The sequence below is a fragment of the Pyxicephalus adspersus genome, chromosome 1 (assembly GCF_032062135.1).
Source record: "Pyxicephalus adspersus chromosome 1, UCB_Pads_2.0, whole genome shotgun sequence".
Taxonomy (NCBI): Eukaryota; Metazoa; Chordata; class Amphibia; order Anura; family Pyxicephalidae; genus Pyxicephalus; species Pyxicephalus adspersus.
In genome coordinates, this window is record NC_092858.1 from 21925372 (window position 1) to 21953144 (window position 27773).

The 27773-nt window shown below is 36.6% G+C and overlaps 2 protein-coding genes across 7 annotated transcripts; one reads left to right on the plus strand and one right to left on the minus strand.

Moving 5' to 3' along the window:
- Positions 1-21: 21 nt before the first annotated feature.
- THSD1 (thrombospondin type 1 domain containing 1) lies at positions 22-13345 on the plus strand. 6 transcript variants are annotated; one of them, XM_072403726.1, is made up of 6 exons: positions 22-268; positions 1532-1565; positions 3917-4050; positions 5441-6409; positions 7123-7281; positions 9029-13345. In XM_072403726.1, exons 3-6 carry the CDS (start codon positions 3993-3995, stop codon positions 10387-10389), a joined length of 2547 nt encoding a protein of 848 aa, XP_072259827.1. In that variant the 5' UTR covers positions 22-268; positions 1532-1565; positions 3917-3992; the 3' UTR covers positions 10390-13345. The 6 variants fall into 6 exon arrangements, with proteins under 6 accessions (XP_072259827.1, XP_072259819.1, XP_072259835.1 ...); XM_072403718.1 differs by having other exon boundaries at positions 22-1742; XM_072403734.1 differs by having other exon boundaries at positions 22-286; positions 1532-4050.
- LOC140321880 (fibrinogen-like protein 1) lies at positions 13175-27159 on the minus strand. The gene is made up of 9 exons (XM_072398655.1): positions 27024-27159; positions 25408-25497; positions 21302-21375; positions 20109-20308; positions 19847-20006; positions 18373-18470; positions 17075-17163; positions 15905-16095; positions 13175-14647 (listed from the first exon to the last, which is right to left on the minus strand). The coding sequence occupies exons 2-9, from the start codon at positions 25483-25485 to the stop codon at positions 14467-14469; spliced, it is 1071 nt and encodes a 356-aa protein (XP_072254756.1). The 5' UTR covers positions 25486-25497; positions 27024-27159; the 3' UTR covers positions 13175-14466.
- Between the last annotated feature and the right edge of the window lie 614 nt (positions 27160-27773).

Here is a 27773-nt window from a genome sequence, read left to right on the forward strand (position 1 = left end):
GAGGCAGAGAGGGGAGTAGTCCATCCTTTTCCCTCTCCACCCTTCCTTCAGGGAGGAGATTGTATTAGCTGTAGCTTGTCTGGGGAGTTTGGTGAACCTAGGTTTCCTATTCACCAATAGATCTACAGCCATCCTACTGCCAAGGAGATGCGTACCCTTCTGTCATCTACAACATGGGGCCAGGTGACTGTGCAGCGTGAGGACGCAGTGTCACAAGCCGTGGGATGCAGCAAGACCTCCTTATTGGCTGATACATTGCAATGTGCAGGTACGAACCTTTCCCCAGGTATGACAAGCGAAGACTTGCTCATTCATCACTTCTACTAATCTTAAAATCCTCGCCTCATGTTTGCATTTATGTACTGTAAAGGTGAATATCAGTCTTCTTAAAATGCAGAGCCTTATTACATAAAGCCATATCTAAAAAATAAGAACAAAATGTTGAGCAGTTAAATAAAGTTTTCGGAGATTTGTGTCTGCTGAACAATATCATTGGGAGAGTAATGGGAATTTCAGAATTTTTTTTTATCAGGACGTGAAAAGAAGGAAATTCTTTCAACGGGGACAATTGTTCCAATTACACCTGTCTGTCAACATGCCAGGGGAGATTTCCTTATATCACAAATATCAAAAAAGTTTTTTTTTCCTGGTAAACCAATAACTATAGCTTTAGATATAATTACAAATATTTTTTTTTTAAATAGTCCCCATTCACACCTTTGCATTTTAACAGATTTGTCATTGCTTGATGACAGCTGGCTGCAAATATTTTCATCTGTCTTTTGGGTGTTGTAAGGGCCTATTGAACGTGATAACTGCACATGTCAACATATGAGAATGCACCAAATGCAAAATAAAACCTTGTAAATCCAGCACTTTTTACTTTCTGCTTTCTTTGTAATGATGAAACAACTTATTTACAAATGCAGTTCCCAATGTTCATATAAATGATGTTGCTGCTTCTGGTTCACATTTTTACTACACCAATAATGTATACACTTTATATTACGATTTATACATTCTCAACAATGACATTTTAGAAAGGAGAACCATCTTGGCCAACATAGAATCAAATTCTTCCGTACATATACAATGTACAGGGCAGTCAGTCATAAAATATATTATATTTTTACAATGACTGGATTTTTTGAATAATTTTAGCTTTGACAGGGAAAGAGTTGAAATATATTACTATTTTTTTACTTTACAAAGGTTGCGTTTTCTGGTATGGTAGTTTACATTTTATGCATATCTTGGTATTGATGAAAACAGTGCACTTGGGCTTTTTAAGTAATATAATATGAGGAATTGAAGCAAATAACAAATCACAATGTATTAATTATGAAGTTTATTATGATCTTATTATTTTATTATGCTGTTATAAGATAAGAGACCGCTATGTCAAAATATCTATTCAGCATGGATCTTGTGTCTCAAAAATCTGTTACTATGGTTTATCATTTAGGTACTTTTGCTAAAATATCTTGTTCTTAAACTGATATTTTTTGTTAAAAACTGTTCTTGCCTTTAGATTCCAATGTGGATTCAGTGATGGCAGACGTAATGTGAGTTGTCTGACAAGATGTACAGTTGAGCCTCTCTGTAATATAATGTCTGCAGCCACAGTGCTAGAAGCATTTTATTGTCATTTATTCTGCAAAGAACGTTTCTGGTTTGTGTAATGTTTGCCTCCGGTTCCATCCAAACCAGGACTGTGGAGTCGGAATCAGGGCAATTTTGGGGTATGTGGAGTTAGCAAAAATGTTCTGACTCTTATTAAATGTAAGTTGTTGTGAAAACATACTGCCTCTGATTTATGAAAGCTCTCCATGGCTGGGGAGAATACACTTTCATCAGGGAAGCTGGGTGATCCAACAAACCTGGAATTGATCTGGTCCAGGATTCAAAACGTTTGTTAGCAAATAGCAAATGATTAAAAAAAAAAAAGCTGTTCCATGTTTTCTGGATCATCTAGCTTCACTTCACTGAAAGTGTGTTCTCTCCAGCCTTGGAGAGCTTTAATAAATCAGGCCCACTGTATGTAAAAGTGTCCTATTTCACAGATAACAGTCATGATAAAGTAGTTCAGAGGTAAAGAATTGCTATTCTGCTCCTGACATTTGTACATCTGTGTAATCTGGATTGTACTTAGTTCATGCAATACTTATTTATTGGGAATATGAAATTTTTGCTTACAGCGAGATTACATTCTACATATATATATCCCCTGCAGAGTGTTGTGAGAAAGCAGAGGTGTTGTTTATCACCCCATGCCGGCTTCACACATTGGTCTGCACTCCATTTTTATTTACCAACTATTTTAAATTTTTTTGCCAAGTTTTATTTAATATTTATGCTGTTTTACATTTTATAATTGTAAAATTGTAGTTAAATTGATAGTTTTAAAATAGCAAAAGATGTATAGTTTTATATTTTTGAACAAGTAAGTTGTTCCTAATCCTCATTATCTTCGCATATTCGTAAAATGTATAGCATCTTGATAAAAATAATAAATAAAACTTTGTTTTCATTTTTGTGTTATTAATTTCAAATTGATGCATACATTTTAATGGTTTAGAAGCTGACAATTACAGGCTGGTCAATAGGGTAGAGTGTCAGCTTCCTGTCCAGGGGTTTTTGTTCCCAAAAGCAGCCCTCACCTTCATATACCGGTGGCTTTACAGTGGCTGAGTTTGGCAGTACTGAAATGCTGTGTATGTTGTGGTTCAATCAAAGGAACCATAAAATAAGAAGTTGAAGGGCTTTTGTACCGACACCATAGTCCTAATCTAAACATTTGCTTTTTTTACTCTCTTTTATCTCTGTTAGATATTTAGTTCATATTTTACAAGCTCAAATTTAATTTTTTTTAACAATTTCTGAAATTTGTCATGTATATATTTTTTTATTCATTTAGCATTCATTCATTCATACACTTAAAAATATTGCAATAAATAAAGGGAGAGTCACCTGAAATGTACTACCTAAATGTGAAACCAGCTGGTCTATGCCATCCTCTGGTTTCTTATATGTCTTGAATACCTATTCATGAGACATAATTACTAACTTTGTTCCTGACCACCTTGCAGTTTTTGGTGTCCCCCTCACCTTTTTTAACACCAGCAACTTCTGCTGCATTCTACACAATATAAGAAAGATTACAGTGATAGAAAAGACCCTCAAAATGGCCAAAGTAGATGTACAGACGCAGGAACGTAGCATGGAGATTTTACCAATAAAGTCTCTGGAAAGAGCAAGAAATTGTCTTGTGGTGCAGAATCTAACAAAAACTGAAATGGAATTTTGTATTGGACTGACCTGATTTTTAGCTGTCATATATAGTACATTCTCTTTTTTAATATGATCATGTAACTAATGTGGGGTTATAACTTCCAAATGTATGTTTGCTGTAAAATATCTGGAGTTCTGTATGGCCAAATACATTTTATCACCCTCCTAGATAAAGGCCAGAGTTGTATGAAAATAATTGTGGGGTAGACTGAGCCTTTATCAAATCCAATGGACCTGATTTATCAAAGATCTTCAATACTGAGGAAGGTAGACTATCATGGGAGAACATGTGTGATCCAGCAAACTTGGAATAGTTCTGGTCCAGGATTAAAAGTATTTGCCAATTAATAGCAAATGATTTGAAGGAAAACCATTCCTGGATTGCTGGATTACCAACATTCTCCCATGACAGTCTAACTTCTCCAGTCTTGGAGAGCTTTAATAAATCAGGCTTATAAGGTACTTTAATAAGATCTTTCCATTAAAACCAATTCTTACTAATCTTTGTAGTTATCCTGCAACTTCTAACAGGAAGAAGGTTGTTAACTTCTAATGAGTATTTAATGAGTTATGTGCAAAGACTGGAATGTTTTCCCACTTTTACATACCGTATGTGTTTGTGTAGGTGACAGGTCCGATGGTTCCATGTATGATATAAGATTTCAGCTGACCATGGAGTGATTCACACTGCTGATAACAGAATGAGACCATCACTGTACTCCTCCACCTACATATCATTGCTTGTTCTGTGGGGTTATGGTAAGTATCATGCTTCTAAGATTAATCTCCATTATCAATGTTTCCTAAATAGGAATTCTCAGAGAAGAGCAGGCAAAACAGTCAGATTGTGAGCTTCAATAAGGTATTTAAATCCAAACCCAATCTACTGTTTAGGTAAATGCAGGAATATTGTATTAGAAGTATCAGATGAGGTCCATTATAGGGTTTACATCAACAAAACATTCAATTTCAATGTGCCAGAGGATTCAGCTCCCTGTATACATAGATCAGAAGTTACAACCTACAACAAAAGTTACAACATGCAGGGGTATCAACATTGTTTTCTTGAGCACCAATATATCTGTAATGGCAGAATGTAACCACAGTAGGAAGAACACTCTCTATCGGGTTGCTGGAGATCATGACTTATCTATGTTACAAAAACAGCCAAGAAAACCTTGAGTAGATTTAATGGACCCTTTTGAATGAAGTGCTCATCAGAAAACCAATGGGTGCACTTAAGGATATTCACAATGTTGTTCTGATTAATGGATGGAGGATATTTTGCAATCATGTTATTATTATATGCATGCTTAAAGCTGAATAATAGTTTGTAAGTAATACAGGTCTATAGGAAGGTATTCCTGCAGATCCTTATTCAAAGCTAACACCGTAATATGTTTTGCGGTATGCTGTAATCCTTGTATTATAAAATGTTCTAATTGAAAAACTGCCTATATTTTAAAGGTAAATTTCCTTCAGATCAGCAATGGAATTTATTATGATTCTTTAATTAACAATACATCCTTAAATGTATTTTTGTTGTAAGCAGTCTAAGCACCTGAATTTTGTTTGCTAGTCCCTGTACAGCAAACATCAGACTTAGGAAGGGAGGATCAGCTAATGAAGCCAATCTATTGTAAAAAGTTCAAGGGGCACACAGAAGAAGAGAACAGAATAAAATAAGGATTATCTCAGACTTTTACTGCTTTTCATTTCTGTGCTGTCGTAAGTGAGTAAGAAGAAGAGCCATAAGTGAAAATAATCTGCAAAACTGAAAAATCAGGTCTGCACCCCTATCAGACTGGGCAGTGATATGGTAGGGCTTTGTAAATCTCAGGTCTAAATGGACAGAAATACAAATCCTCTGGCAGATAAATCAGTAAGTATATTTGGTGTATTTAGACTTTGCCTGGATTTTCGTTCGAACATTTTACTAGTAGACCACATAGTCTAGCACAACTAATGTTAAATAAATGTGAAATGTGAAATGTGAAATAAGTTATCAGACCTACAGGAGACATTTGCTTTGATCTGCCCCTTTTACCCTGCTTCTCTATGCTGGCCCACACATGCATAGTCAATATGGAAGGAACAATTTGTAATCCAACTATCTATTCTTTTTCTAATCATCTTTTTTTCATTTTAGCTTTCAGTAATCCTGGCTTTCTACTACTTAAACAAACCCAGCACACTGCCTTTAGTAAGCCTTCAATCTACGTTGAATTTTATATTACGGATAATTCCAGTACATCAACAAATGCTACAGTAAATCTGCTGGACATTAGGAACACCCAGGTAGTGACAAGTAAAGAAATTCCTGCAAACAAAACACAAGGTATTTTGGAATTTGAGTGCTTCTACTTTACATCGGCTGGTCTATATCAGTTTGAAATGAGCCTGGAGAGAAGTAATGACAGCACCGTTCATGTTAGCAGCGGTTACTTGAACGTATCTTGGCCTGTGTTTCACATTGATCTGAACAGAACTTCAAAGGAAATGCAAAGATCCTTCCAAGTTGGGGTCTTCACTAATGAACAGCTTTGCTCAGAGTATTCCGGTCAGCAACCCAAGGTTTTTCTAGAGGTTGAGCATACTCAGAGCTTTCAAGGGCTGGCTGAACCAAGCACTGATCAGTTCATGCTGTATAAAACTTACAAGGATGTCCCATTGTCCACAGCTCAGTGGGTAGAGTTTGAATGTGCATCTGTTCGCCCAGAAACTTTTATCACGGTATCCCTAAAACCAATTGATTCTGAGTCAGTGATTGCCTACATTGGACCCATTGATCTTGTCAAGACCTTTAAATATAAGCTGATCACAATGACAGAAAAAAAATGTGATTCCTCGATAGTCATCTATGTTATAGCGCCTCCATGTAACTACGTTGAGGGTAAAATGATTGTATACAAGGAGTCTCCCAGAAGCCCAGGAGAAAGTGTCACAACATTGGCTGAAAATGCTCTGCAAAAAGGGGACCGGAACACTCAGTTCAATTGCACATTGTTTGAGATTGGCAAAAATAAATATTGCTTTGAGTTTTTGGTGTCTTCAAGCAGCAATCCCAACGTCTCACTTCCAAGAGCCAAACAATGCGTGGAGATTCGGAGAGAAATTGGTACGTATTTGAACTGTTATTGCTTCCACTTGATTGGATAATTAAGGTCAGAAAGAAGCTTCCCTTTCAAAGTGATAATTCACTTTGCTGGTAAAGGAGTCTATATCAGTGTTTCTCAACCTTTATCACATGAAATAACTTTCTGGTCTACAGGGAATCCTTGATATAACTACTGTATCCTTAGTTCAGAGTACATTAGAGTCATGATCGGTAAAAAGAATGACCCCTACATTGTTGGCCATTGGGAACAATGTCACCTTCCAAGGAACATCTTACATCAAATATGCTCATTGTCAGCAAATGTAGGCCTTACATTACATTTATTAAATCTAAAAAGTTGCACTTCAGTAAATTTAAGGCAGCTTTCTCCTTATTAAGGCCCGGTCTTAAACTTTCCTTCATCCCCATTTTAGCAATCTGTTCCCTGCGATTTGCCTGTCCAGGCGTGCCTTGACCAAATACATTCCTATGGAAGTGCTGTACTACAACGATAGATCCCGCTAGGTATGGCTACTCATAGGAATTAGTGAAGCCAAGAAACACAACTGAGGTATAGAGGATTGCTGGTTGAAGGAAGAGATTAATGGATTGGAAAAAAGGTAAAATATTGGAGCAGGTTGGGTGCACCTAGGAAAGTGAGAAAAGGTGTGAAACTACAAGTTTACTAAAAATGACACTGTCCTTTAAAAATAATATTTACATTTTTCTTTTAGAGACTTGGAGTCTGTGGCAGCCGTGGAGTTCCTGTAGCACTACCTGTGGGGATGGCCACAGAGAACGGTACAGAACTTGCCTTTCATCACCATCTGTAAAGCCTTCTTGTAGTGGAACAGCAAAAGAGACATCTCTCTGTTCTCTAGAGGACTGCTCAAGTGAGTATCAGAATTTTGAATGATGAGTAAGCCCGGTTTACACCTATAGTATTTTATGTGCACTTAGGTGTACAAAAAGTGCAATAAATGTTGTGTACCCTGGAAACAATGGCTTCAGGGAAATTGGAGAAGGGAATTTGTCCCAGACAGTACGGGAGGCTTCCCAACGGGTTTGTAGAAAACTGAGCTTGGTTTTCAAGGCTGTAAATCAATTAATCGTATTTGTTGCCTCCAAAGAGGGACTTGTTTTTATGGAGAGGAGCAACATTTTTAATGAGTGAACCTACGATCTTACATGTCTGTGAACAAATAAAAAACTATATGCTGTCTAATTTTAACCCTAATTTATCTCATACGTTAAAATAAGCATCAGCAAAGCTTTGATATTTTCTTCCAAAAATCAAAAATAATTTTCTCATAAAGTGTAATTTTTGGCTTGTTGGGCCTCTAAGGCTATTCTGGCTAAGTCTCATAGACCAAGCTGGCTTAGTTATCCAGGCCAGGCTGCCCGAAGATTGGGATTTGAACTTTTGGACCACACATAGCTTTACTTTACAGCTTGATATATCGGGTATCTAATAACTACGCAGTCGTGCACATTTTTTACTAAAAATACAGGTTTGATTAGCAGTTGTCTGAAAATATAAATGTTTGCAACTGCCGATTCTATTTTGCAGGTGTTCTATTATGTGCAAAATGTGTGTGTATGGTTGGGGGCAATAAACATGATGACACTTTTTTTTACATATTTGTCTATTTTGTGCATAGAAAATTAAACAATTTTTGCAAGACAATAATAAGACAAAATAAGTCTAGTTTGTCCCCCAAATATTATGTATGCACTACTTTAATATATTAAGTAATGAGAAAGTTATCGTTGAATATAACGTGGAAATTAAAAGGTATAAAGGTATGATAGGGGAAGTTAGTTAAAGTTCCCTTCCAATCTGGGAGTACTGAACACAGATCCTAATGACAGGGTTGACTACATCTTAAAACATGCTTTTAGCAATTTTCATACAATAAAGCAGAACTTTCTTGCCTTATGATTACAGTACATGTATGACGTAAAGACATTGTAGTTGTATAGTGTGTAACCTTTACATCATTTGTACACAGTGTACAGTGTAACATTCCTTGCATAACACCTTAGGATCCCTTTCCATCCCAGTGACTTGTCTTTTCTAATTTTCACAACCACTGAATTTTATTGTGCCTTTAGGTGAAAAGCTGACATATAGAAATGTTTTATGGATTTATTAGAAATTAGTGTTTCATGTGCAGTCATTTGGATCTACACCTGCAAAATGTATCTTCAATGAGGCCTGGAAGCTGAGGAATTGAGTTACCATTTTTTTAAACCTACATGTATTCTGAAAAATAAAATAGTTTTCTTAAAGAGTCCCAGCATATTATTTTTTTTTATATATCCTAATGTTGAAAAAGGTAATTGGGTTGATTTAATAAAATAATAAACTATTTACGTAGCAAAGTGTATTATCTTTGCACATGGGATATTTGGCTTAAACATTGTGGTCCTCAACCATCCAATCATGTGCAAGAAAATTTTTTTCTATGGTTGTGATTCGGTATTTTTGGCAAAGTAGATTTTTACCGTATTCACTAAGATAGGTGAATTATGCATTTTGTACTGAATTGCTGGTAAGGTTGTTGTTAGATTAAAATACAAATATGGAATGTTGCGTTAGTGTTTATTTAATATGTTTGTTTTTTTCTTTTGATATAGCTGTGAAACCCTCAAGCAAATCTACACCAAATGATAAGGATGTCCCTAATACAAACAATACAGTCACTATAACTGGAATTTCTCTGTGCCTCTTCATCATCTTTGTTACTGTAGTAATTACCGTTTGGAGAAAATTTGGTAAAGGATGCAAGTGCCGCACAACAACCAGGCATAGCTCTGTCCATTCAGTGAATTGTTGGAAAAACTCAGATGAGGAGAATATCTACCAAATGCGAGAAAGCTTTTCTGATGCAGGGGATGGTCAGCCAGAATGCCTGGAAGATGGAGTCCATATACCTTTAAATTACAGACAAAACACCTGTGACATCGATGAGGTGCCCACAGGCGAAAACGATTGTTCCCAGGCAAACAGTCAGAAGATAATCCCACCCATATTCAGTTATCGTCTTGCTCAGCAACAGTTGAAAGAAATGAAACAAAAGGGTCTTACAGAAGCCACAAAGTTGTATCATGTTTCTCAGAGCCCAATGACTGATACTGCTGTAGATATCTCTTTGGCTCCACCATTGGTCCCTGAGGACAACCTAGAGGAGATGGGAACCAATAAGTTTAGGATACAGTCCCCATTTTTGGATCCAAAAAATTGCCGTACCAAATGTGCCGGTGAAAAGAATTACTCAAAGTTTCCACAGACACCTGGATACAGCCAAAATCAAACACTGCCCAAAGCCTCACACCTTAAGAACACTGATACTAAAGCAAAGTATGACAGAAGCTATCAAAAAAATAATTTCCGAAGAACATCAAGTTTTCATGAAACTAAACACATAAAACCTTACAGGGAAAGAAGCCTAACATCCCTTTCACCAAGGCATGCAATGATATACAACTCAAGAACCCGAATGTGGGAGTATTCTACAGTAGACAGATCAAATAATAAACCAACAGGACTGGAAAAAAGTCCAAAAAATCTCACACGTGGCATCTCTCTTCCTCCAGAGGCAACTGGTCCTTTACCTAAAAATCAGTATCCTCGACCAGGGGAGAAACCTGATTTAATCTGTGGCAGGCATACTACTGGTAGGCAGTCTAAAATGGAGCGACCAGACCAGAACCGACTACGGAAAGGACCTTCACCAGTTGAGAAAACTTGGAACAGGACCAAAAATGTCTCACCTTCTTCTAAAGATATCTACCACAGGAAGAGCCCACAAAGTCCTGCTCATTACCGACATGAAAAATGCCAGAGTTTTCCATGGGCCACTGATTATTCTTTCTATGACAATTCTACATTTGGGCTCACAGAGGCTGAACAGCAAATGCTTGACTTACCTGGATACTTTGCCTCGAATGAAGAAGATGAGACAAGTACATTAAGTATTGAAAGATTGGTGATTTAACTGGAAGGATGATTTTATTTGTATTCTTTGCACAATGTTTACACTACTGTGGACTCTTAATAACTACAAAACTAAGAAAATAAAAGTATCTTAGGGTATCTTTTTCTTTATATATGAAAGGAAGCTTTTTCAGTAGTGAAAAACTATTCCAGACCCTGAATTAACCCCACGTCTTCAGTATTATCTACCATGCACATATAAGCCTGACACAGTATGGACATGATAGAAAAGGGGGTCTTTATGTTATAATTATGTGTTTATTTTTGGTAAAGAAATACATTTATTTTTGAATCAGGGGCTTCACAGCCAGTCCTCTAGAAGCCTTGGATTCAGTAAGTGTTGCGGCCATTGCTGCTTCTCTACCATATTACTTTATAACGTAATGGTCAAGGCTACATTAAAGCCAGCTTTGGCCCTAGCAAGACTCATTGAGTTTTTACAGTCTTTGTGAAACTTCAATTTCCAGCATTCCTGTAGTTTCACAAGGACTGGAGGTTTAAAATGATTTGGTGGTGTATGTGTTGGTAGGTCTTTGGTGAGGTCTATATACAAATATATGTTCAGTTGTGTTTTTTGCCTCCTAATCACCAACTTAAACCTCTTCTTCCTTTTTACTATTTATTACTTCCACCTTCTAGTTTTTTTTTTACAACTTGTACTTTTCTTTTACCATTTTCATCTTACTGTAGTTCATCTTATTTTAACTTGGCCTAAACTTCTGTTTTTTACCTTTCTTACTATTTAAACATTTATTATGGTTATTGGTTATTCTTCCCTCCAATTGTATCTCACTCACTACCAGTTACAGATGTCTAAACGTCAGCCTGTGCACACCCACATGTATTACCCCTTGGCCTGCCTCTTAGTTTACCAGATATTATTGAAAGGTATTGCATCCGGTGTAGATGGTCAACAAACGCCCCACCTCATACCAACCCATAGTACATAGAAAGACTGCAAATAGTCTGCTCCATTGATATGTCTGTACCAATATGGCCCACCCGATCAGTCATCAACATACAAATGCATATCGTCTAATTGCATATTGAACTGGCTGCCCCATGATATAGCAGTATCATTTTTCCAGAGCAGGTGGTAAATTAAAAGCAGGTATAAGCTTAGCTAACAAGGACACTTTATGCGTCAATCCCTCCAGGTTTATACATGTTGACTATAGCTACAACATCCTTTGTATCTTCTAAAACCCAACATCTGATATCCAGGGGAAATAAAGCAAGTGTTACTTGTTACTTGTATCCTCAAAAAGTAATGGTGTGGAATAACCTAAATAATTTAAACAATGCACATGCTAAGGGTATTAAATATTACACAACTTTTCCATTTCTTGTCCAATACATAATGACAAGAAATGGACATAAGGACATATTGGAGGAATAAGGAATTGCCATGGTGTCATGCTAGAAAACGGGGAAGGGTTCAAACATCTCAGGGACAGCATCATATTGATGAAATGTCATTTAGTGAAGGTAAGAATTCAGATTTACCCAATAGAGGGTCTCAATTGGTGTACCCAAATTTTTTTTCATCATTATTAGAGCTAATTCATTTTTTCATGAGGTCTATAGAAGGCAGAGAGTCACAATCCTCACATTGTAGTCCAGCAATATATATAAGGAAGTAGTTAATACAATACAGTAAAATGCACATTGTGTAGTGATCATATTCAGCATGGAACCTCAAGCTGAAGACATAGGGTGAGGTCATATAAAACAAAGATAATAAAAAATTGAATACAAATAGACAGGTATAAAAATAAAACTAAAGAAATGATACAAGTTTATACTTTAAACACATGTATCACACAAAATGGGGAGCCACATCTTTTTATGTCATTTCTAGATTTATTCACATTTCGGACCTTATAAAGTCCTTCTGAGTGTGTCCTATGGCGGTTGGTTATTGGAATAGCAGTAATAAGTGGTGAGTGCAGCCAACACTGGCCCCTGGGCAGGACTGACATGCCCCTTGTGGCTAAAGAAGGTACAGCACCCTCTTGCATTTTTGCACCTCCTTTTGTCTACCCCAAAAGAAAAGCCGTCTTGTATTAAGTGCACAAACCTATGGGTTCCAACACATACACTACCTTTCTACTATCTTTCTAGGCTTTCTGAGGCACAAAGCTCACTGAATCTTGTCTGTCTTGTTTTGCCTCCTTCACTTTGCTAATACCCAGTGAGGAAGAATATTACAGTAATTAATCAATATGAAAGAGGGCAAAACAGGGCAAAGAGCTTCGATGGAGATGTCAGAATTTTACAGCATAGGTGTGTGCAGGGACAATATATCCTTGTTCATTTCAGACCCATCCTTGGAGTTAGGTAGTATGATTGAAAAATAGGAACAGGGATTTTTGGTGGAGATTCTGTTCCTTGCACCTACCTCTTCTTTGCATACTAGAATGAATTTGGGTTAGCTGCACAGCTTAGAAGCCACTGATAAGCAGGTAATTCTAAGCTCTTTTATTATCTGAGCTTGTTTAACTTGTAATCATCCTTTCATTGAAATTATGCCTGGTACATCCCTGGAGCACCATACAGCCATAACAGTGTTTATATCAGCAGTTTAGATTTGCCTTCAAAGCTATTATAAATATGTACAGTTATATATAATTAGTATTATTTTTATTTGTGAAACTTTTTAACATTTTGCTATAAAATAATTGTGTTTATTGTCAGTTGTTTAAATAAAATAAGAGTATGTGGTGTGTAGAAGACTATGAATGTAACTTTTTTTAAGGTAAAGTAGAGAACCCTTTCAAAACAGGTGTTGCATTACATTTTTATTAATGATCATTTACAATTTTGAGTCACAGTCATGTACAGTGTCATCTCTATGTTGTTAATATTGTTAAATCTTTGTTGGATTTAGCTGTCTCTGAAGACAGCCTATGGATGCAATTAACTTGGTTGGAAAAATAAAAATGTATTGTTCTATTTTTTGTTAAATGTTGTATTGGCTATAGCAATTACATATTCTGTTGTACAGGTGCAGCTAGAGCCATATGGGAATGTACAGCTTTTATAGGACGGAGGAGCACTGGGGACCCAATAACCCTAATGTACACACAGTAATGTAATTCGTGGGCTAATGTAAATCTACCTAAATTCATTTTGCTGGTTCTAAATTGACTAAGCAACTCATCAGTATTTTTCTCTGTTTGGCGACTCCTGTCAAACATAAAATTTTTTTATTTTAAACCATAAAACATTTATGGTCCTTCAATATAGAGTTATTGTGTTTTAAGGGGAACTAAACTCGCTCTGCATAGTTGACGTTTCTGGCACCCTGGTTACTGGTAAATTATTGTCAACTGTATCCTGAAAACATTTTTACCTGTAAAATTGATGAATTCTTATTTGGATCTTCCCCCTATGTATCCAGTACTCATTGGGCCTGATTTATTAAAGCTCTCCAAGGCAGGAGAGGATCCACTTTCATCAGTGAAGCTGGGTGATCCAGCAAACCTGGAATTGATCTGGTCCAGGATCTAAAACCTTTAATAGTAAATAGCAAATAACTTTGAAGAAATCCATTCCAGGTTGCTAGATTGCCCAGCTTCACTGATGAAAGTGTACCATCTCCAGCCCTGGGGAGCTTTAATAAATCAGGGCCACTCAATGGAAGTAAGATTTGTGTTCTGGAATACCCATCCACTTCCATAATGCAGACATGGCATTGGTAAATGACTGTAGTTATTGGTGTCTGTGCATGTAAAGGATGTACTAGCTGGTAATCAGGGGGCTAGAACATACCTGAAAGTAAAGTGGCGGGACTATAACTCTAGTAGGAAAATAAGAGAAGACAACACTGCCATCTCAGGGCACCATACCGAAGCACGAAAGATAAAAGGGAATCGTCTTTAACTGGTCTTACTTTAACAAAGTGGATTCTCACTGGTTCTGCACTTAAGATTTATAAACTCTTCTATGTAAGCTGATGATTTAAGTCTATGTGGTTTTTCTGGTGGGGGGGCAAATTTTGTATAGTTATTCCTCCCTGTTGGTGAGTTCCATATTCTTCCATTTTTGTGTTAGCATTATTCTGAAGCTCACATTTTTAACCATTGAGTCCATCCCCACTCCCAGCATTGAGAAAGGATGGACTTCTTATCTTCATAGCTGTAAACTTTAGCGAGTACCATAAGCCATGCCAAGTTGACCATACGATGCCATTGTCATATGTTCCAGTATAATTTCCTTTTTTGTAATATATACCATTTAAATTGGCCACATGACACCTGCAAAGAAAAATATGTAAATATTATCTAAACAAATCACATAGTTATAGGTGTTACAGCATGCATGTTACAGCACGTTATAAAGTTCAGATTGGCATCCCTAATGATTGATTTATTACCCTGCTGTGTATTAGTGAACAGTGCCAACCTGTAAAAACAGACTCACAGACCTGTAAAAACAGGTTAAAAGTTTGGCATTCACTTGCAGTGTTACATGCAAAAAACAGGGACCAAAGCAGATGCTGGAAATGTGGTCTATTAGTGGAAATTATTATAACTGCTGGAAGAATAAATACATTTGTCAGACAACTGAGCAGTGATTTACTATTATTTGTCCGATGTTTTCAATCAGGGTGTAGGTAATGCAGGTAGAACGTTTGCATATAATAATGATTTTAATAAGCAGCAACATATTAAGAAGCCCTTTACAATAAATAAAGGGGGTGCAAATGACAAGCCTACATACATACCAAATACAAAATGTGATACAGGAGAAGAAGAGAAGTCCTTACTTTTCTTCATTCTACAGTGCAGTGCTCAACTCTGGTCCTTGGTAACATAAAAAACACTTAAAACTGCTTTGGTGTAATGCTACTGACTCTGGCCAGTCATCCAAAACTCAAGGAACCCCTTGCAACTTCTAGAGGAACCCTAGGGTTCCAGGCAATTCTGGGTTAGAATGACTGATATATATGAATGTTGTCTTCATAAATAAAAACTATTGCAAGGGACTCCTAATCAGATGTGTTGACAAGTTAACATACCTGCTGGCTCCTCCTAGTATTAGATTTTGATTATTGGTACAAGCAGGTTTTAAATTAAGGTATAGGATATGTTAGAAGGCAGTCTTTGAAAGAAAAGTATTGCATGCCATAGTTGAGTTGTCAATTACCATGTTTTTTTTAAGGTAACTTATGGATCAACAAGTTTGAGTAGCCCAAACATTTTTAATTATTCATTACTCAGGTTTGGGAAAAATCTAGGGACACAATGAAAGCTTTTACCTGTATAAGGTGTGTTACATGGGAGAATTTTGTTTATTAAGTATGGAGTTACCAGAGTTCCCCGTTAATCAGTCCTGAAGCATGCAAATGGCTAAATCCCATTAATTCTCACTATCCATGCTTGTTTCAGCAGTAAGGTCAGAATAAACCAACTGATCTAAGGCATGCTAAAGAAATTACCAATGGCAGCTCTCATACTGCTATATTTACTCACATGGCTCATTTAAGCCAATAAAGCCATTTATTAACTGACCTGTTAAACCACCAGCCACATTTATTTTCTGTAGCACAGCTGCCTTTGAGGAAGCGGTCATTGTCCTTGTCCGGTGTGCTGAAGGGCATTCCTCTGAGTGAGGCCGACCACTGGTTCTCAAAGTTATTCCCACCAGCCAGGGCATCTCCTGCATTTCCAGAATAATATCCTAACCAAAGCTTGTAATTATCCTGCAGAAAGAAGAATAAGAATAGCAATAAAAAGAAACTCATACACATTACATATATTTTTTATGTTTAAAATATGGGTCCTCGTACAAAGAATGGGTAAATCCAGGCACATTCCCAAGCACATATGCTTGCCTGAAATTTTTGTTCTAATGGGTATCAAAAACATATGTAATCAAATGTGCTTTGAAATCAGGTCAGTGATTTGCTAGTGAATTTTGCATGAATTTGACTCTGGATCCTTTATAAAGATATGCACAGTGCAATGGTTTGCAGTATTACAAATAACAAGAATAAAAGCTTTCATAATTCTGGCTTCATTATATGTCTGAAGGATGATTTATGATGGCTGTCTGTTTTATCAAATATATTACTGTTAGCACCCTACTATTATATATATTATACCGATAACACAATAATTACAAAAGGGCTTGCTCAGACTGGTGGAGAGGTTGCGGTTAACACTTGGATTCTTGGGATCTGTGCCTGCAATTGGGTCTCTGCATATAGTGTCTTATACACGGCCACCCATTTGGAATGAATGCAGTGGTAATGAGCTTTTCTGTACCGTCTGCTGTAAAATTAGTAAACATTAGGTCATTAGGAACCAGCACAGTGATGGGGACAACTGAGCAGCTGGCAAGATTCCAGGCACCGCATAAGACACGAGAACTGCTGTTCCCACCGCTGGTCTGAACATGTCCTAAAAGGATGGTATCAGTATTGTAACAAAAGGTATGGTTCTTGATACTTTTTTATTTGTACTAAGAGTTACATTTTCACGTCAGTCTTTTGGGAGTCAACTACATCTATTTAGTATGGCTTGGAGTGGGAAGATAGGGGGAGAACCCAAAAGCTTGTAAAAAATATTTTTTGATAAAACAATATATAATATAGACAATCTTCAACAATAATTATATATATAATGATATTAGGTATTTTCTTAGCATGACCAATACATTAACCCAATGTCATGTCTTACCTCTTCATTTGTAATTCTGAAGCTGTCATAAATGGCATGCCTGGTTTTCCCTTGCCAGTCCATGAGATCAATCTGTAGTGTCATCTCCCCTGCACACAGACATTGGCACATGCTGATTATAAGTAATTTGTACTGGGACTAATATGGAGGCTGCCATTGCTGACCTTCTAAGAATGCTAGTTGATTGGCTTTCTTTGGCTTCCTTTTTTATCTGAATTACAGACCAGAACAAGTATGAAGGTAGTAAAGTCTAAGCTACCAAAAAAGTATTGAACCCATGGAATGGGAACAGCCAAGAAACTAACATTTTCATGGTAATGTCAGCAGTGGCAGCATGCATTCTTTTTTGGTTATCTGTGAGGCAACACATTTTCTACGATATACACACCCCGAGTCATTTTTTTATTCTGCATATTCTGCACATTTCTGCGCTGTCCTTATAGTATCCTGTTTTCTCAAATTGCCTAAATCTGAGGCTGGGAGAAGCAGGTTAATATGCCCCCTGGTTCTAAGCATTCATGCCCACTGCACTCCTTGCATACTTGAGTATGAGTGGAGGTTGAAAATTACATATTTATTTCATGAGAAAAATAATTCCCATCCAGTAATACAGAAAAACAAACTGGATAAACCCCCAAAGCCGATAGCCCTCGCCTCCTCTGTCCCCACTCTCCTATCCCTTGTCTGTTTTTTTTTATTTAGGCTTTCAACTTGCTCATCCTGATTGTTTAGGTTTACTTGCCAGGGTACTCTATTGTATTTCTCAATTATGCAAATAGAATGGTGTTTTTGGCCCATGGCCTTTATTATATATAAGCTAAAGTTGTAATTAGGATGACAGAAAATCTAACTTTAATGTTCCACTTCTCAACCCATCCCAATTTATTTGCTCCTCGTCCCACCACCATTTTTTGTATGTTACACAATTGTCTTGATTTTTCCCCTTGTATATTAAGTAAATGTTATTTGAAAATTATTAATAAAAATTTATTGGAAACTGAAAACATACATACAAACATCAGCTCACAGTAATGTTTAGGAAATCCCAAACTATAAAAATGAGTTGTACAGTGATTTCAATATTACATTGATAATTTATGAATTGATTACCTCTTTCATAGAGTTTCATTTTAGATGCTGTAATCTACTGCAACCAGCCATGATTAATCGTTCCTCTACTTGATCTGATTGTCAGCCATGAATGTCTATAATCTGCACTTCATTATTGTTCTTTGCAGCCCAGCAGAAATTACCAAACAAGTTTGCTTTCATAAACACTGGCCTGGTATTCTACTTACTTGATTCTAGCAAATTATAAATATGATCGTTCCCCAACCAGTATTCATCATTCCGGTGCTTAAAGAGGCCGAACCCTTCTTTATACTCCTGCCAATTCCTGAGAATCAATGAAAAAGCTGACATTAGACAATACACAGAGAATACACAGAGTCATTAATAAGTATAATCACTGAGGAAATTATTATAACAAAACTGAGGAATTATTTCTACTTAAATTCAGCTAATATTTCAGTTCTACAAAGAAAAATGACAGACTGAAAATTTCAGTTTTTTTTTATTTTGGAAAAATTTAATAAAACCTGACAACCTTTGGTGGAATTATATTATAATAATATAGTTACTTAGGATTGAACACATTTGTTACCTCTTGTTTTTCAATATTAGTCGACCACTATTAAATATACTTTGAAATTTTATATATATTTGTTTAATTTGTTCCCTCGGTTGTATGTTTTGTACCTCTGTTTTTATTTCAACACCCATTAAACGCTGCTTTAAAAGAAATGAATAGAGAATGAAGTGACTATTCACTGACTGTTCACTGCAACTACCGGTACATCTCAATATATAAAAATATGCAGACTTGGCTAAAATATTAATTTGTGCTCAATCGCGTTTTAGAATGGGGAAGATGCATGATCTGAATGACTTTGACTGAAGAGTGATTGACGGTTGCAGATATGGTGGTAGCAACATAAACTGCTGACCTCCTGGGATTTTTACTCCCTATTGTCCCTAGAGTTTACAGGAATGGTGTATAAACAGCACATATTTAAAAAAAACAGCTGACAGGAAACAGTTTAAAAGTTTTTTTACAATAGCCCACTGCACAGCATTTCTGAAAACACAAAATAATGGATCTTTAGGAGAATGGGCTAGGGTAGTGGAAAAGTATGCTGGATTTGGTCTTTCAGTTGCAAAAAATAAAACTAGAAAAGATAGATCTGTCATTTTATTTTAACTTCTCTGTACATAGTATGAACAACTGAATATAACATTTTACGCACTGATTTTGTTAGCGTTTATCACAGTTTGTTACAGCATAAAGAATGGCATACACACAAGGGAGTGCTGTTTTGGGCCATGCTTCTTGACTTTTTGTAGGCTTTTTAATTTGAAGGCACAATATACACAATTACCTGCAGCATTACTACCAACCATGTGCACCTAATATTGTTGCCCTCGTGTTTTCTTTCAGCTGTATGATCATACAGATCTCTGAACTTGGTGGCATAAAACTAAAATCTACCCCTGATTAGTTAGGAATAGTCCTAAACATAAAATTATCATATTTGTGGTGAGAGCTTCTCTATACATGGTTAACACCATTTTTCCATTACCACCTATTGTATTTTGGAATATTGGCACTCATTTGGGCTAAAGAAGTGGCTTGAACAAGCTGCAAAAACAACTTCAACATTACAAGAACAAGTCCAGTTAAATTTAGCTAACACAACTCGATATAATTTGTACCTGTTAAAACTGACTTTGCCATTGCTACGACGCTGAATGACAGTCCAACCTCCTCCATCGGACATGTCACAGAAAACGGTGATTGGTTCAGTAAGTGGTTTGGGCTGTATGCGATAATAGCCATTTTCTTTTTTTCCTCCCTCAAATACTGATGAACAATCTGTAGAAAATGTAAGTTAGGCTTCACATACTGTATTTATACACATTACCATGTTCTGCCTATCATCAAATAGCAGGTTTTCTGTTCTCTTTAGGCCTCTACACAGAGCTATGAACATGTTAAAGCCAAGCAGATTTGTAGCTCTCCTCCGGCTGGTGCAAAGGCTAGACCCCATGGCAGAGCCAAGCCACAGCCCCCAGGACATCTGGCCCAACTTTATCTCTCTGTATCCAATAGGAAGTTCAGCATCCCCTGATCTTCCAACTCTTCTGGCATTTATCTCTTTTAAACCACCTCTCTTACTGGGCACCAATTATAGTGACTGGGTGAAGAATAAATACATATAAATATCCAATTCTCATTAAAGCCAGGGACCCTATCTGGTGACAGTGGAGAGTGGCATGGGGAGCCTAGACCTCTAAACCAATAATCGAACATGAAAACCCCAAAAGTTCTGGAGGGTTCTAGATGAGGAGCACCCCCAATAATACAGCAATGTAACTAAAGGGGTACTACACTTACAAAGGAGGAGTTTATATACTTATTTTCCGTTGGCCTGTGTTTTTTAATCAGTTCCTAGCTGCTACAAGTATTCTACACATTGGGGTATGTAGCACTTTATTTACTTGCTGCTGTTGGGAGGAACCACAACCAGAGCAGGAAAACAAATATTTGATACACTCAACAACTTAATACTTAGAGGTGGAGAGGTCGAAATGAGGTGGCTTTTTAATATACAGTCCAAGGGAGTGGCCATGCTGCAGAAGATGCTCAAGAATGCAAACATTTGCAGTATTTGGCTTGAGACTGCAGGTGGGATGGTGACTAAATATGTGTTTCAAATACAGTTAAAAAGTTTGGAGACATACAAATTCACTTTTGCACAGAGAACATGCTACAGGGGACTGCTAGAAATCTAATATTAATGCTGAAGCCAGACTCATCTATCCTTCCCACCGCTCCTCTTCCGCTGCATCTCTTTGTAGTTCTCTCCATTGACTTCCATTTCACCTTAGAATCAAATTTAAGCTCCTGTGCTTTGCCTTCAAATCCCTCCACAGTTATTGTCCCACTTACATTTCTGACCTGGAAAAAAAATACTCCCCCAGCCGCACTCTGCGCTCTCCCAATGACTTACTAATGACTTCCTCACTCATAACCTCATCACACGCACAGATACAAGACTTCTCTCGAGCTGTCCCAACTCTCTGGAATGGTCTTCCTCATCCTATTCGGCTTGCTCCTACTTTCTGATCATTTAAAAGAGCGCTCAAAACCCATTTTTTCAAACTTGCCTATCCAGCATGTTTTCCAAAATCTGGATCCGGTGACGCAGTTTAGCATTGTCTATATGGCAGATTTCTAGGTCCTTTTGCAGAGCAACAGGAAAAGTTAATGGAAAATACCACTGTTATTTATTTTTGTATTTATCTATTAATATTTTCTTTTCTAGCGCTCTCTAAGCACTTTTGGAATTTGTGGTTGCATCTTCCTTCATGCTACACTGATCATTTAAACCAGTGGTGCCCAACCTTTTGCAGCTCGCGGACCACTGAATGTTCGGGGTTGGGGACCACTGATTTAAACAATATTCATTAGTGCATGGATGAATGTACATTAAATCACATATACACCAGAAGACAGAAAATATCTCTAATGTCATTATATTATAAAGCAAGGTGCTTTATTGTATTTTTTATGCTGACCATAGGAAGATATCTCCTAGTAGCTAAAGCGCTGCCATCCATTAATATTATTTGGCCATCAATGACACACACTGTACATGTCATCAATTCTTGTTTCCGTAGCAGAGTTAAGGATCAAATACTAGTTTTGAACAGCATTTCTTAGCAACTTGAGAAATCTCTGTGTGTTTAAAGAGCTCTTATGAAATCCAGAGAGGTCAGTGATGATCCAGTGATTAAAAGCAATGCTTGGCTTGGAAATCAGGCTGTATATGGCCATTCATTGGGAATATTTTTTTTTTACAAGAAAGCAAATCTAAGCACATTTATCTGTGGTTTGCTAATCACTCGCTCTACATAATTTGGTTATGTATTTGCTGTGTAGTTAGGACTGACCAGTGAATGGCTGCCAAAGCAATGGACAATTTTCAAAATAAAATCCTCATTTGCAGAGTGCAATAGAGGACCTACAGAATATAGATGGGACAGGTCCTGGATTGTAGATATTAGATGAATCAATAATAAAATCATTCTTAGATCCCAAGAAGATTCCCACATACTATTGGCTGCTGGCAAATCCAATGATCCCGACCGTGGGGCCAGTAGATGTAACATTTGCAATATTATAAGTGCAACAAAAAATTACTAAGGCTTTTATCTCTAATTTGAAAATGAAAATTCCCGATGGGCAGTAATTCGAAACTGTGTGTGGTAAACATGCTTTATTACTAGAAAAACAATGTGAGGGAGAAACTACTCTAGAAATATACCCCTAAATAATAGTAATAAAGTACCTTTTGTATCCAGCAGATGTCACCCAATATTAAGGTTTGTAAACTACTAAACAAGCCTACTGTGTTCAGACCAACAATGCGTTTATGCATATAAAGAAAAAAAAAAGTTTGAGTGTTGTTTTATTAGCAATTGTCTGATATTATTTATAATATATTATGTAGTATATTACATATGCATATTATTTTTTTCACAGATAAAGACCTAGGATGATCAGATTCAACAACTGTGTGAATGGGAAACAGATATCCTAAAGGTCAAATGTGAGTGCGAATGTCCAGTTCCAAGACAACTTTTAAAAGTCTGCAATAACCTGCAGTAAATGTTTGCTCAGTATAAGATTTACTGCTTGTAACGAAACCTGCTATGAAAATGCCCCTATGTGTTGTATTAAAGAGCAGGAAAAGCCAGCATTTAAACAAGTATATACTATATAGTGTATATATATAAATATATATATATATATATATATATATATATATATATATAAACAATTTACACCATTTCGACTACCCTCAGAATAACTACAAAGGGGTCTTCTTATATCACCCAACTGTTGCCCAATTGTTTTCAGTAGAAGTGAATTTTTCAGCTGAGGGTTGAATTTGGGGTTAAAAAATTAATAAATCTTGAGTAATACCAATTATAAACACAACCCATAGTTTTAGTGTCAAGTCCACAACACTAGTAAATATTTTCAGTGTTTGCATATTAAAGCTAAATACCACTATACTCACCTGTGTGTTCCATCAATGGATGTCAGTATCTTCTTCCTTCTTCTCTTCTTAGTTACAATTATCTTTGGCCACCTTTATTGGCCAGGTTGGGATGTTCTTTCAGTCCTAGCAAGGGCAGGTGAAGCTGAGATTGCTGATTGTTCTGCCAACCACTTTCACAGATCGATCAGGCAGGTAAAAATACCATTTTTAGAAGGGACATTGCTTGTCTCTTTTTGCAATAATGCTTGCTTGATCACAATTTTTTGAAGTAGACTTTTTTATCCACTTTAACGTTTTAAGGGGAGGCTTCATGAGCCATTAAAAAAATGGTTACTAGAGGTACTTAATAAGCAATAGATAAGACTAAGCCCCTGATTCATCATTAAAATCCGCAATCGCTGGAAGCGCGATAATACGCGCGACCAACGATCGCGGATTACCGCGGTCCGGGACTCGAGGACGCGCGTACAATCGCATCCTGAATCTGCCGGCCGGATTTCTGCCATGCGCAATAGGGGTCGCGAATCTGCCAATTAAGGCAATTACATTTCAGCTGCGCAATTAAGGAGGAAAAATATCTCTAATGTCATTATATTATAAAGCAAGGTGCTTTATTGTATTTTTTATGCTGACCATAGGAAGATATCTCCTAGTAGCTAAAGCGCTGCCATCCATTAATATTATTTGGCCATCAATGACACACACTGTACATGTCAACAATCTTTCTGTAGCAGAGTTAAGGATCAAATACTAGTTCCAACAGCATTTCTTAACTACTTGAGAAATCTCTGTGTATAAAGATCTCTTATGAAATCCAGAGAGGTCAGTGATGATCCAGTGATTAAAAGCAATGCTTGGCAGAAATCAGGCTGTATATGGCCATTCATTGGGAATATTTTTTTTTTACAAGAAAGGAAATTTAAGCACATTTATCTGTGATTTGCTACTCACTGGTTCTAATATAATAATATAATCTGGTTATTTATTTGCCGTGTAGTTAGCACCGTAGTGAATGGCTGCCAAAGCAATGGACGATTTTCAGAATAAACTCCTCATTTGCAAAGTGCAATAGAGGACCTACAGGACATAGATGGGACAGGTCCTGCATTGTAATTAATAGATGAATCAATAATTGAATTTCTCTATAGGATAAATAATAAAATCATTCATAGATCCCAAGAAGATTCCCACATACTATTGGCTGCTGGCAAATCCAATGATCCTGACTGTGCTTGGGGCCAGTAGATGTAACATTCGCAATATTATAAATGCAACAAAAAATTACTAAGGCTTTTATTTCTAATTTGAAAATTAAAAATCCAGATGGGCAGTTATTCGAAACTGTGGTTGGTAAACATGCTTTGTTACTAGAAAAACAATGTGAGGGAGAAACTACTCTAGAAATATACCCCTAAATAATAGTAATAAAGTACCTTTTGTATCCAGCAGATGTCACCTAATATTAAGGTTTGTAAACTACTAAACAAGCCTACTGTGTTCAGACCAACAATGCGTTTATGCATATAAAGAAAAAGTTTGAGTGTTGTTTTATTAGCAATTGTCTGATAATATATATATTATATTATGCTGTATATTACATATGCATATTATTTTCTGCACAGATAAGACAACTTTTAAAAGTCTGCAATAACCTGCAGTAAATGTTTGCTCAGTATAAGATTTACTGCTTGTAATGAAACCTGCTATGAGAATGCCTCTATGGGTTGTATTAAAGGAAAAGCCAGCATTCAAACAAGTATATAGTGTATCTAAGTGTGTAAAAATGTAAAACATAAATCTAACTGGGTGCTAAACCTAAATCTAATGTATAGTGAGGAACAAAGTAGGTGAGACCAAACACACAAGGAGAGAAGTGATGTAGACCCAGGGATCAGGCAAAAGTGAACAGAGAGCAGCCCCTGGGAAAAGGGACTAAGAATACCCCTACGGTCTAAGAAGTCCCCCTTACTTGTTTTTCCCTTTAATCTGCCCCTGGATAAAGGCACCCTGTGAATAAATGTATACGGTCCCTCAGTATCACAAATCTAACACTTAGCAGAATACATTTAATGTAAGTATGTTCACATTGGAAAGTATTTATAAGTTTTGTGGACTTTACACAGAACTATTTTCTCCCTTGGATCATTTATCTTTTTAAAAATATGTTTTAATACATGTGGTATTGTGGACATTGGTCCTACTCACCGAAAGTCTTGGAGCAGACAGAACAAAATATGGAAGAGACAGGGCTAAAACCACAGGCAGCATTGATAACAATGCCATTTCCTTGTCAGCCTCTTAAAAAGACAATGAGAGAAGAGAAAACTATAAGTAAATGGAATATCATGCAGAAGATAGGTTAACAAAAAGAACAATACAATACATGTTATGCAATATGAACAGATCATACCAGGATTTGTTGAACATTTCCTTTGGTTTGAGACCCCATTAGGTTGAGTTTGTCCCCTTTGCCCATCACCATTCCAAAACAAGAAGATGCAAACAGCACAAAACTATTGTCAGAAGTTCTGATTCTTCCTTACTAATATTATGTTTCAATTTTTGTGTACATGTTGAGAGCAAAAAACATCTTTTGTCAGCAAGAGGAAACCTTACCAGTTGGGACACAAATCAAAATCTGAAAGGTTCTAAGGCTACGTACACACATCAGATGATTCTCATCCAGTAATTATATTTTGGGCTGATGAGATTCTGGTGTGTGTACAGCACTCATGGTTCATGGATTTATCCTGGCGGATCCCTGAACGACAAATGGCAAACGATCATAATGGAAGTGTATAGGCGAGAGCGCAGCAGGTTGCCAATCCGTCGATCTCCCCCTTACCTCTCCCCTCTCCCCAATGTAATTGCTCATTCATGCATCGATCATTTTTTTGTCATTGGAAAAGATTGTGAAAGATCCTTTCCAACGTTAATTATTGAACGCGTGTACGCAGCTTTACTCTTTCCTGCTTTTTGCTACATTCAATAAAAGGCTTTGTCTTGAGTTTTGATGTATTATTCATACATGATTATAACATCAAGCTACAGCTCAGGTATTACATCCATGTTCTTATAAAGCATAAGTTATTGGGTGACATGTTTTAGAAACTTTTAACAAACAAAAGATGTGATCTAGTAAGAGTGCCTGGAACACAAGACCAGTTAAAAAGCATTATATATCATTTAGCTTGCATATACCCAGAAACAAACTTGTGGTTACTGAATGGATATGGGATCTATCCCTGTAAATAATAATAACATCCCGTATGTCAATATTGCAAATATTATAAAAAAAAATCATCCTCAAGTAAAGAAGTCGATTTTGCTTCCAGATACTCTTTGTATCTCAATTGCATATTTAGCTGTTTCTCTGGAGTCTGGATTTGTTTAAATAATATCTGTGAGTTTATGGTACTAAAAGAGAATAAATACTGAATGAGGCTAAAAGTTGACCAAAACCAGCTGATGAAATTTTAAGTCATGATATACAAAATATCTTTGCTGATCGACAGAATACTTACAGAATGATTATAAAACTAGCTATGATTTTACTGTAATACATATCAATGATAAAGTGCCAAAACTGCTAAATAACCATCTACCCTCCAACCATTTACAAATTCTTAAACTGGCCGGGAGCCACAAAGAAATATTAAGGGAGCTGCATTCAGCCCAGAAATCGCACATTTGTCATGTCTGTCCTATAATGAGAGTGTGACAGCGGGGTGCACAGCTGTGTTACTCCAATGACAGCATTAACATTTTTTACTAATGAGTAAGAAAGGTTTTATAATTATGTAAAGAAGTCATCGTCTTACCTATGCCGTGTGTTCCTACTTCCTAAACCTTACATCCGTTGTAAAATTTGGGGTTTAAGTAAATAGAAAACAGCAGTCCTGGCTACATATCTTCTATGTTGTAATATCCAGATTGCATCAGTATGCAACCAGATGTTTTCTGTTATGTGATCTAAATAACAGAAAATCTGCAATTTGAAGGAAGAATCCTGAGCCATTCCTGTTTTGAATTAAAAAGAACATTCGTTGAATGAGTGTCAGTTAGCATATGTGGGTCCAGCGTGATGGAAGGATGCTATGCAAGAGCAGCAGACGTCAACAGAAAGATGGGAGACATTTATCAAGCTAATAGGTGACAAATATGGATGTCAATCAAGCTCTTCAACCATCCAATCATGTGCAAAAAAAAAAAAAAAATGTACTGGTATAAAAAGAGAATTTTCATCACATTTACCAAGTGAATTTAACATGATTTACCATGGTAAGTAAATATCTAGTAAATCCATGCATTCATTTTAATGTGCTTTTGCAACTTTTGTATTTGTAATTCAGAGCAGCAAACTGCAACAGATTTGCACCGGTCTGTAACAGATTTACCACTGGAGATGATAATTTAAATTAGATGCGCAATTAAAAAGCAGTCACATGTAAGTTTTATTCCCATGCGGCTAAGGGGGATGTATGAATTAAACTGTCTTTGTAAAATAAATATCACTGATTGTATTTAGCATAGTGCAACTGTTTTGCAAAATTGAGATATGTCCCCTGTTC

Coding starts and splice junctions, on each gene's coding strand:
- LOC140321880 (XM_072398655.1), bottom strand. CDS start 25,485: ATGGCATTGTTATCAATGCTGCCTGTGGTTTTAGCCCTGTCTCTTCCA. Junction 21,376..25,407: donor TGTCTGCTCCAAGACTTTCG/GTGAGTAGGACC, acceptor GCTCTGCAAAAG/GACCTAGAAATCTGCCATAT. Junction 14,648..15,904: donor TGTGGCTGGTGGTTTAACAG/GTCAGTTAATAA, acceptor TTTTCTTTGCAG/GTGTCATGTGGCCAATTTAA.
- THSD1 (XM_072403703.1), top strand. CDS start 5,350: ATGCTGGCCCACACATGCATAGTCAATATGGAAGGAACAATTTGTAAT. Junction 6,410..7,122: donor GGAGATTCGGAGAGAAATTG/GTACGTATTTGA, acceptor TTTTTCTTTTAG/AGACTTGGAGTCTGTGGCAG. Junction 7,282..9,028: donor TTCTCTAGAGGACTGCTCAA/GTGAGTATCAGA, acceptor CTTTTGATATAG/CTGTGAAACCCTCAAGCAAA.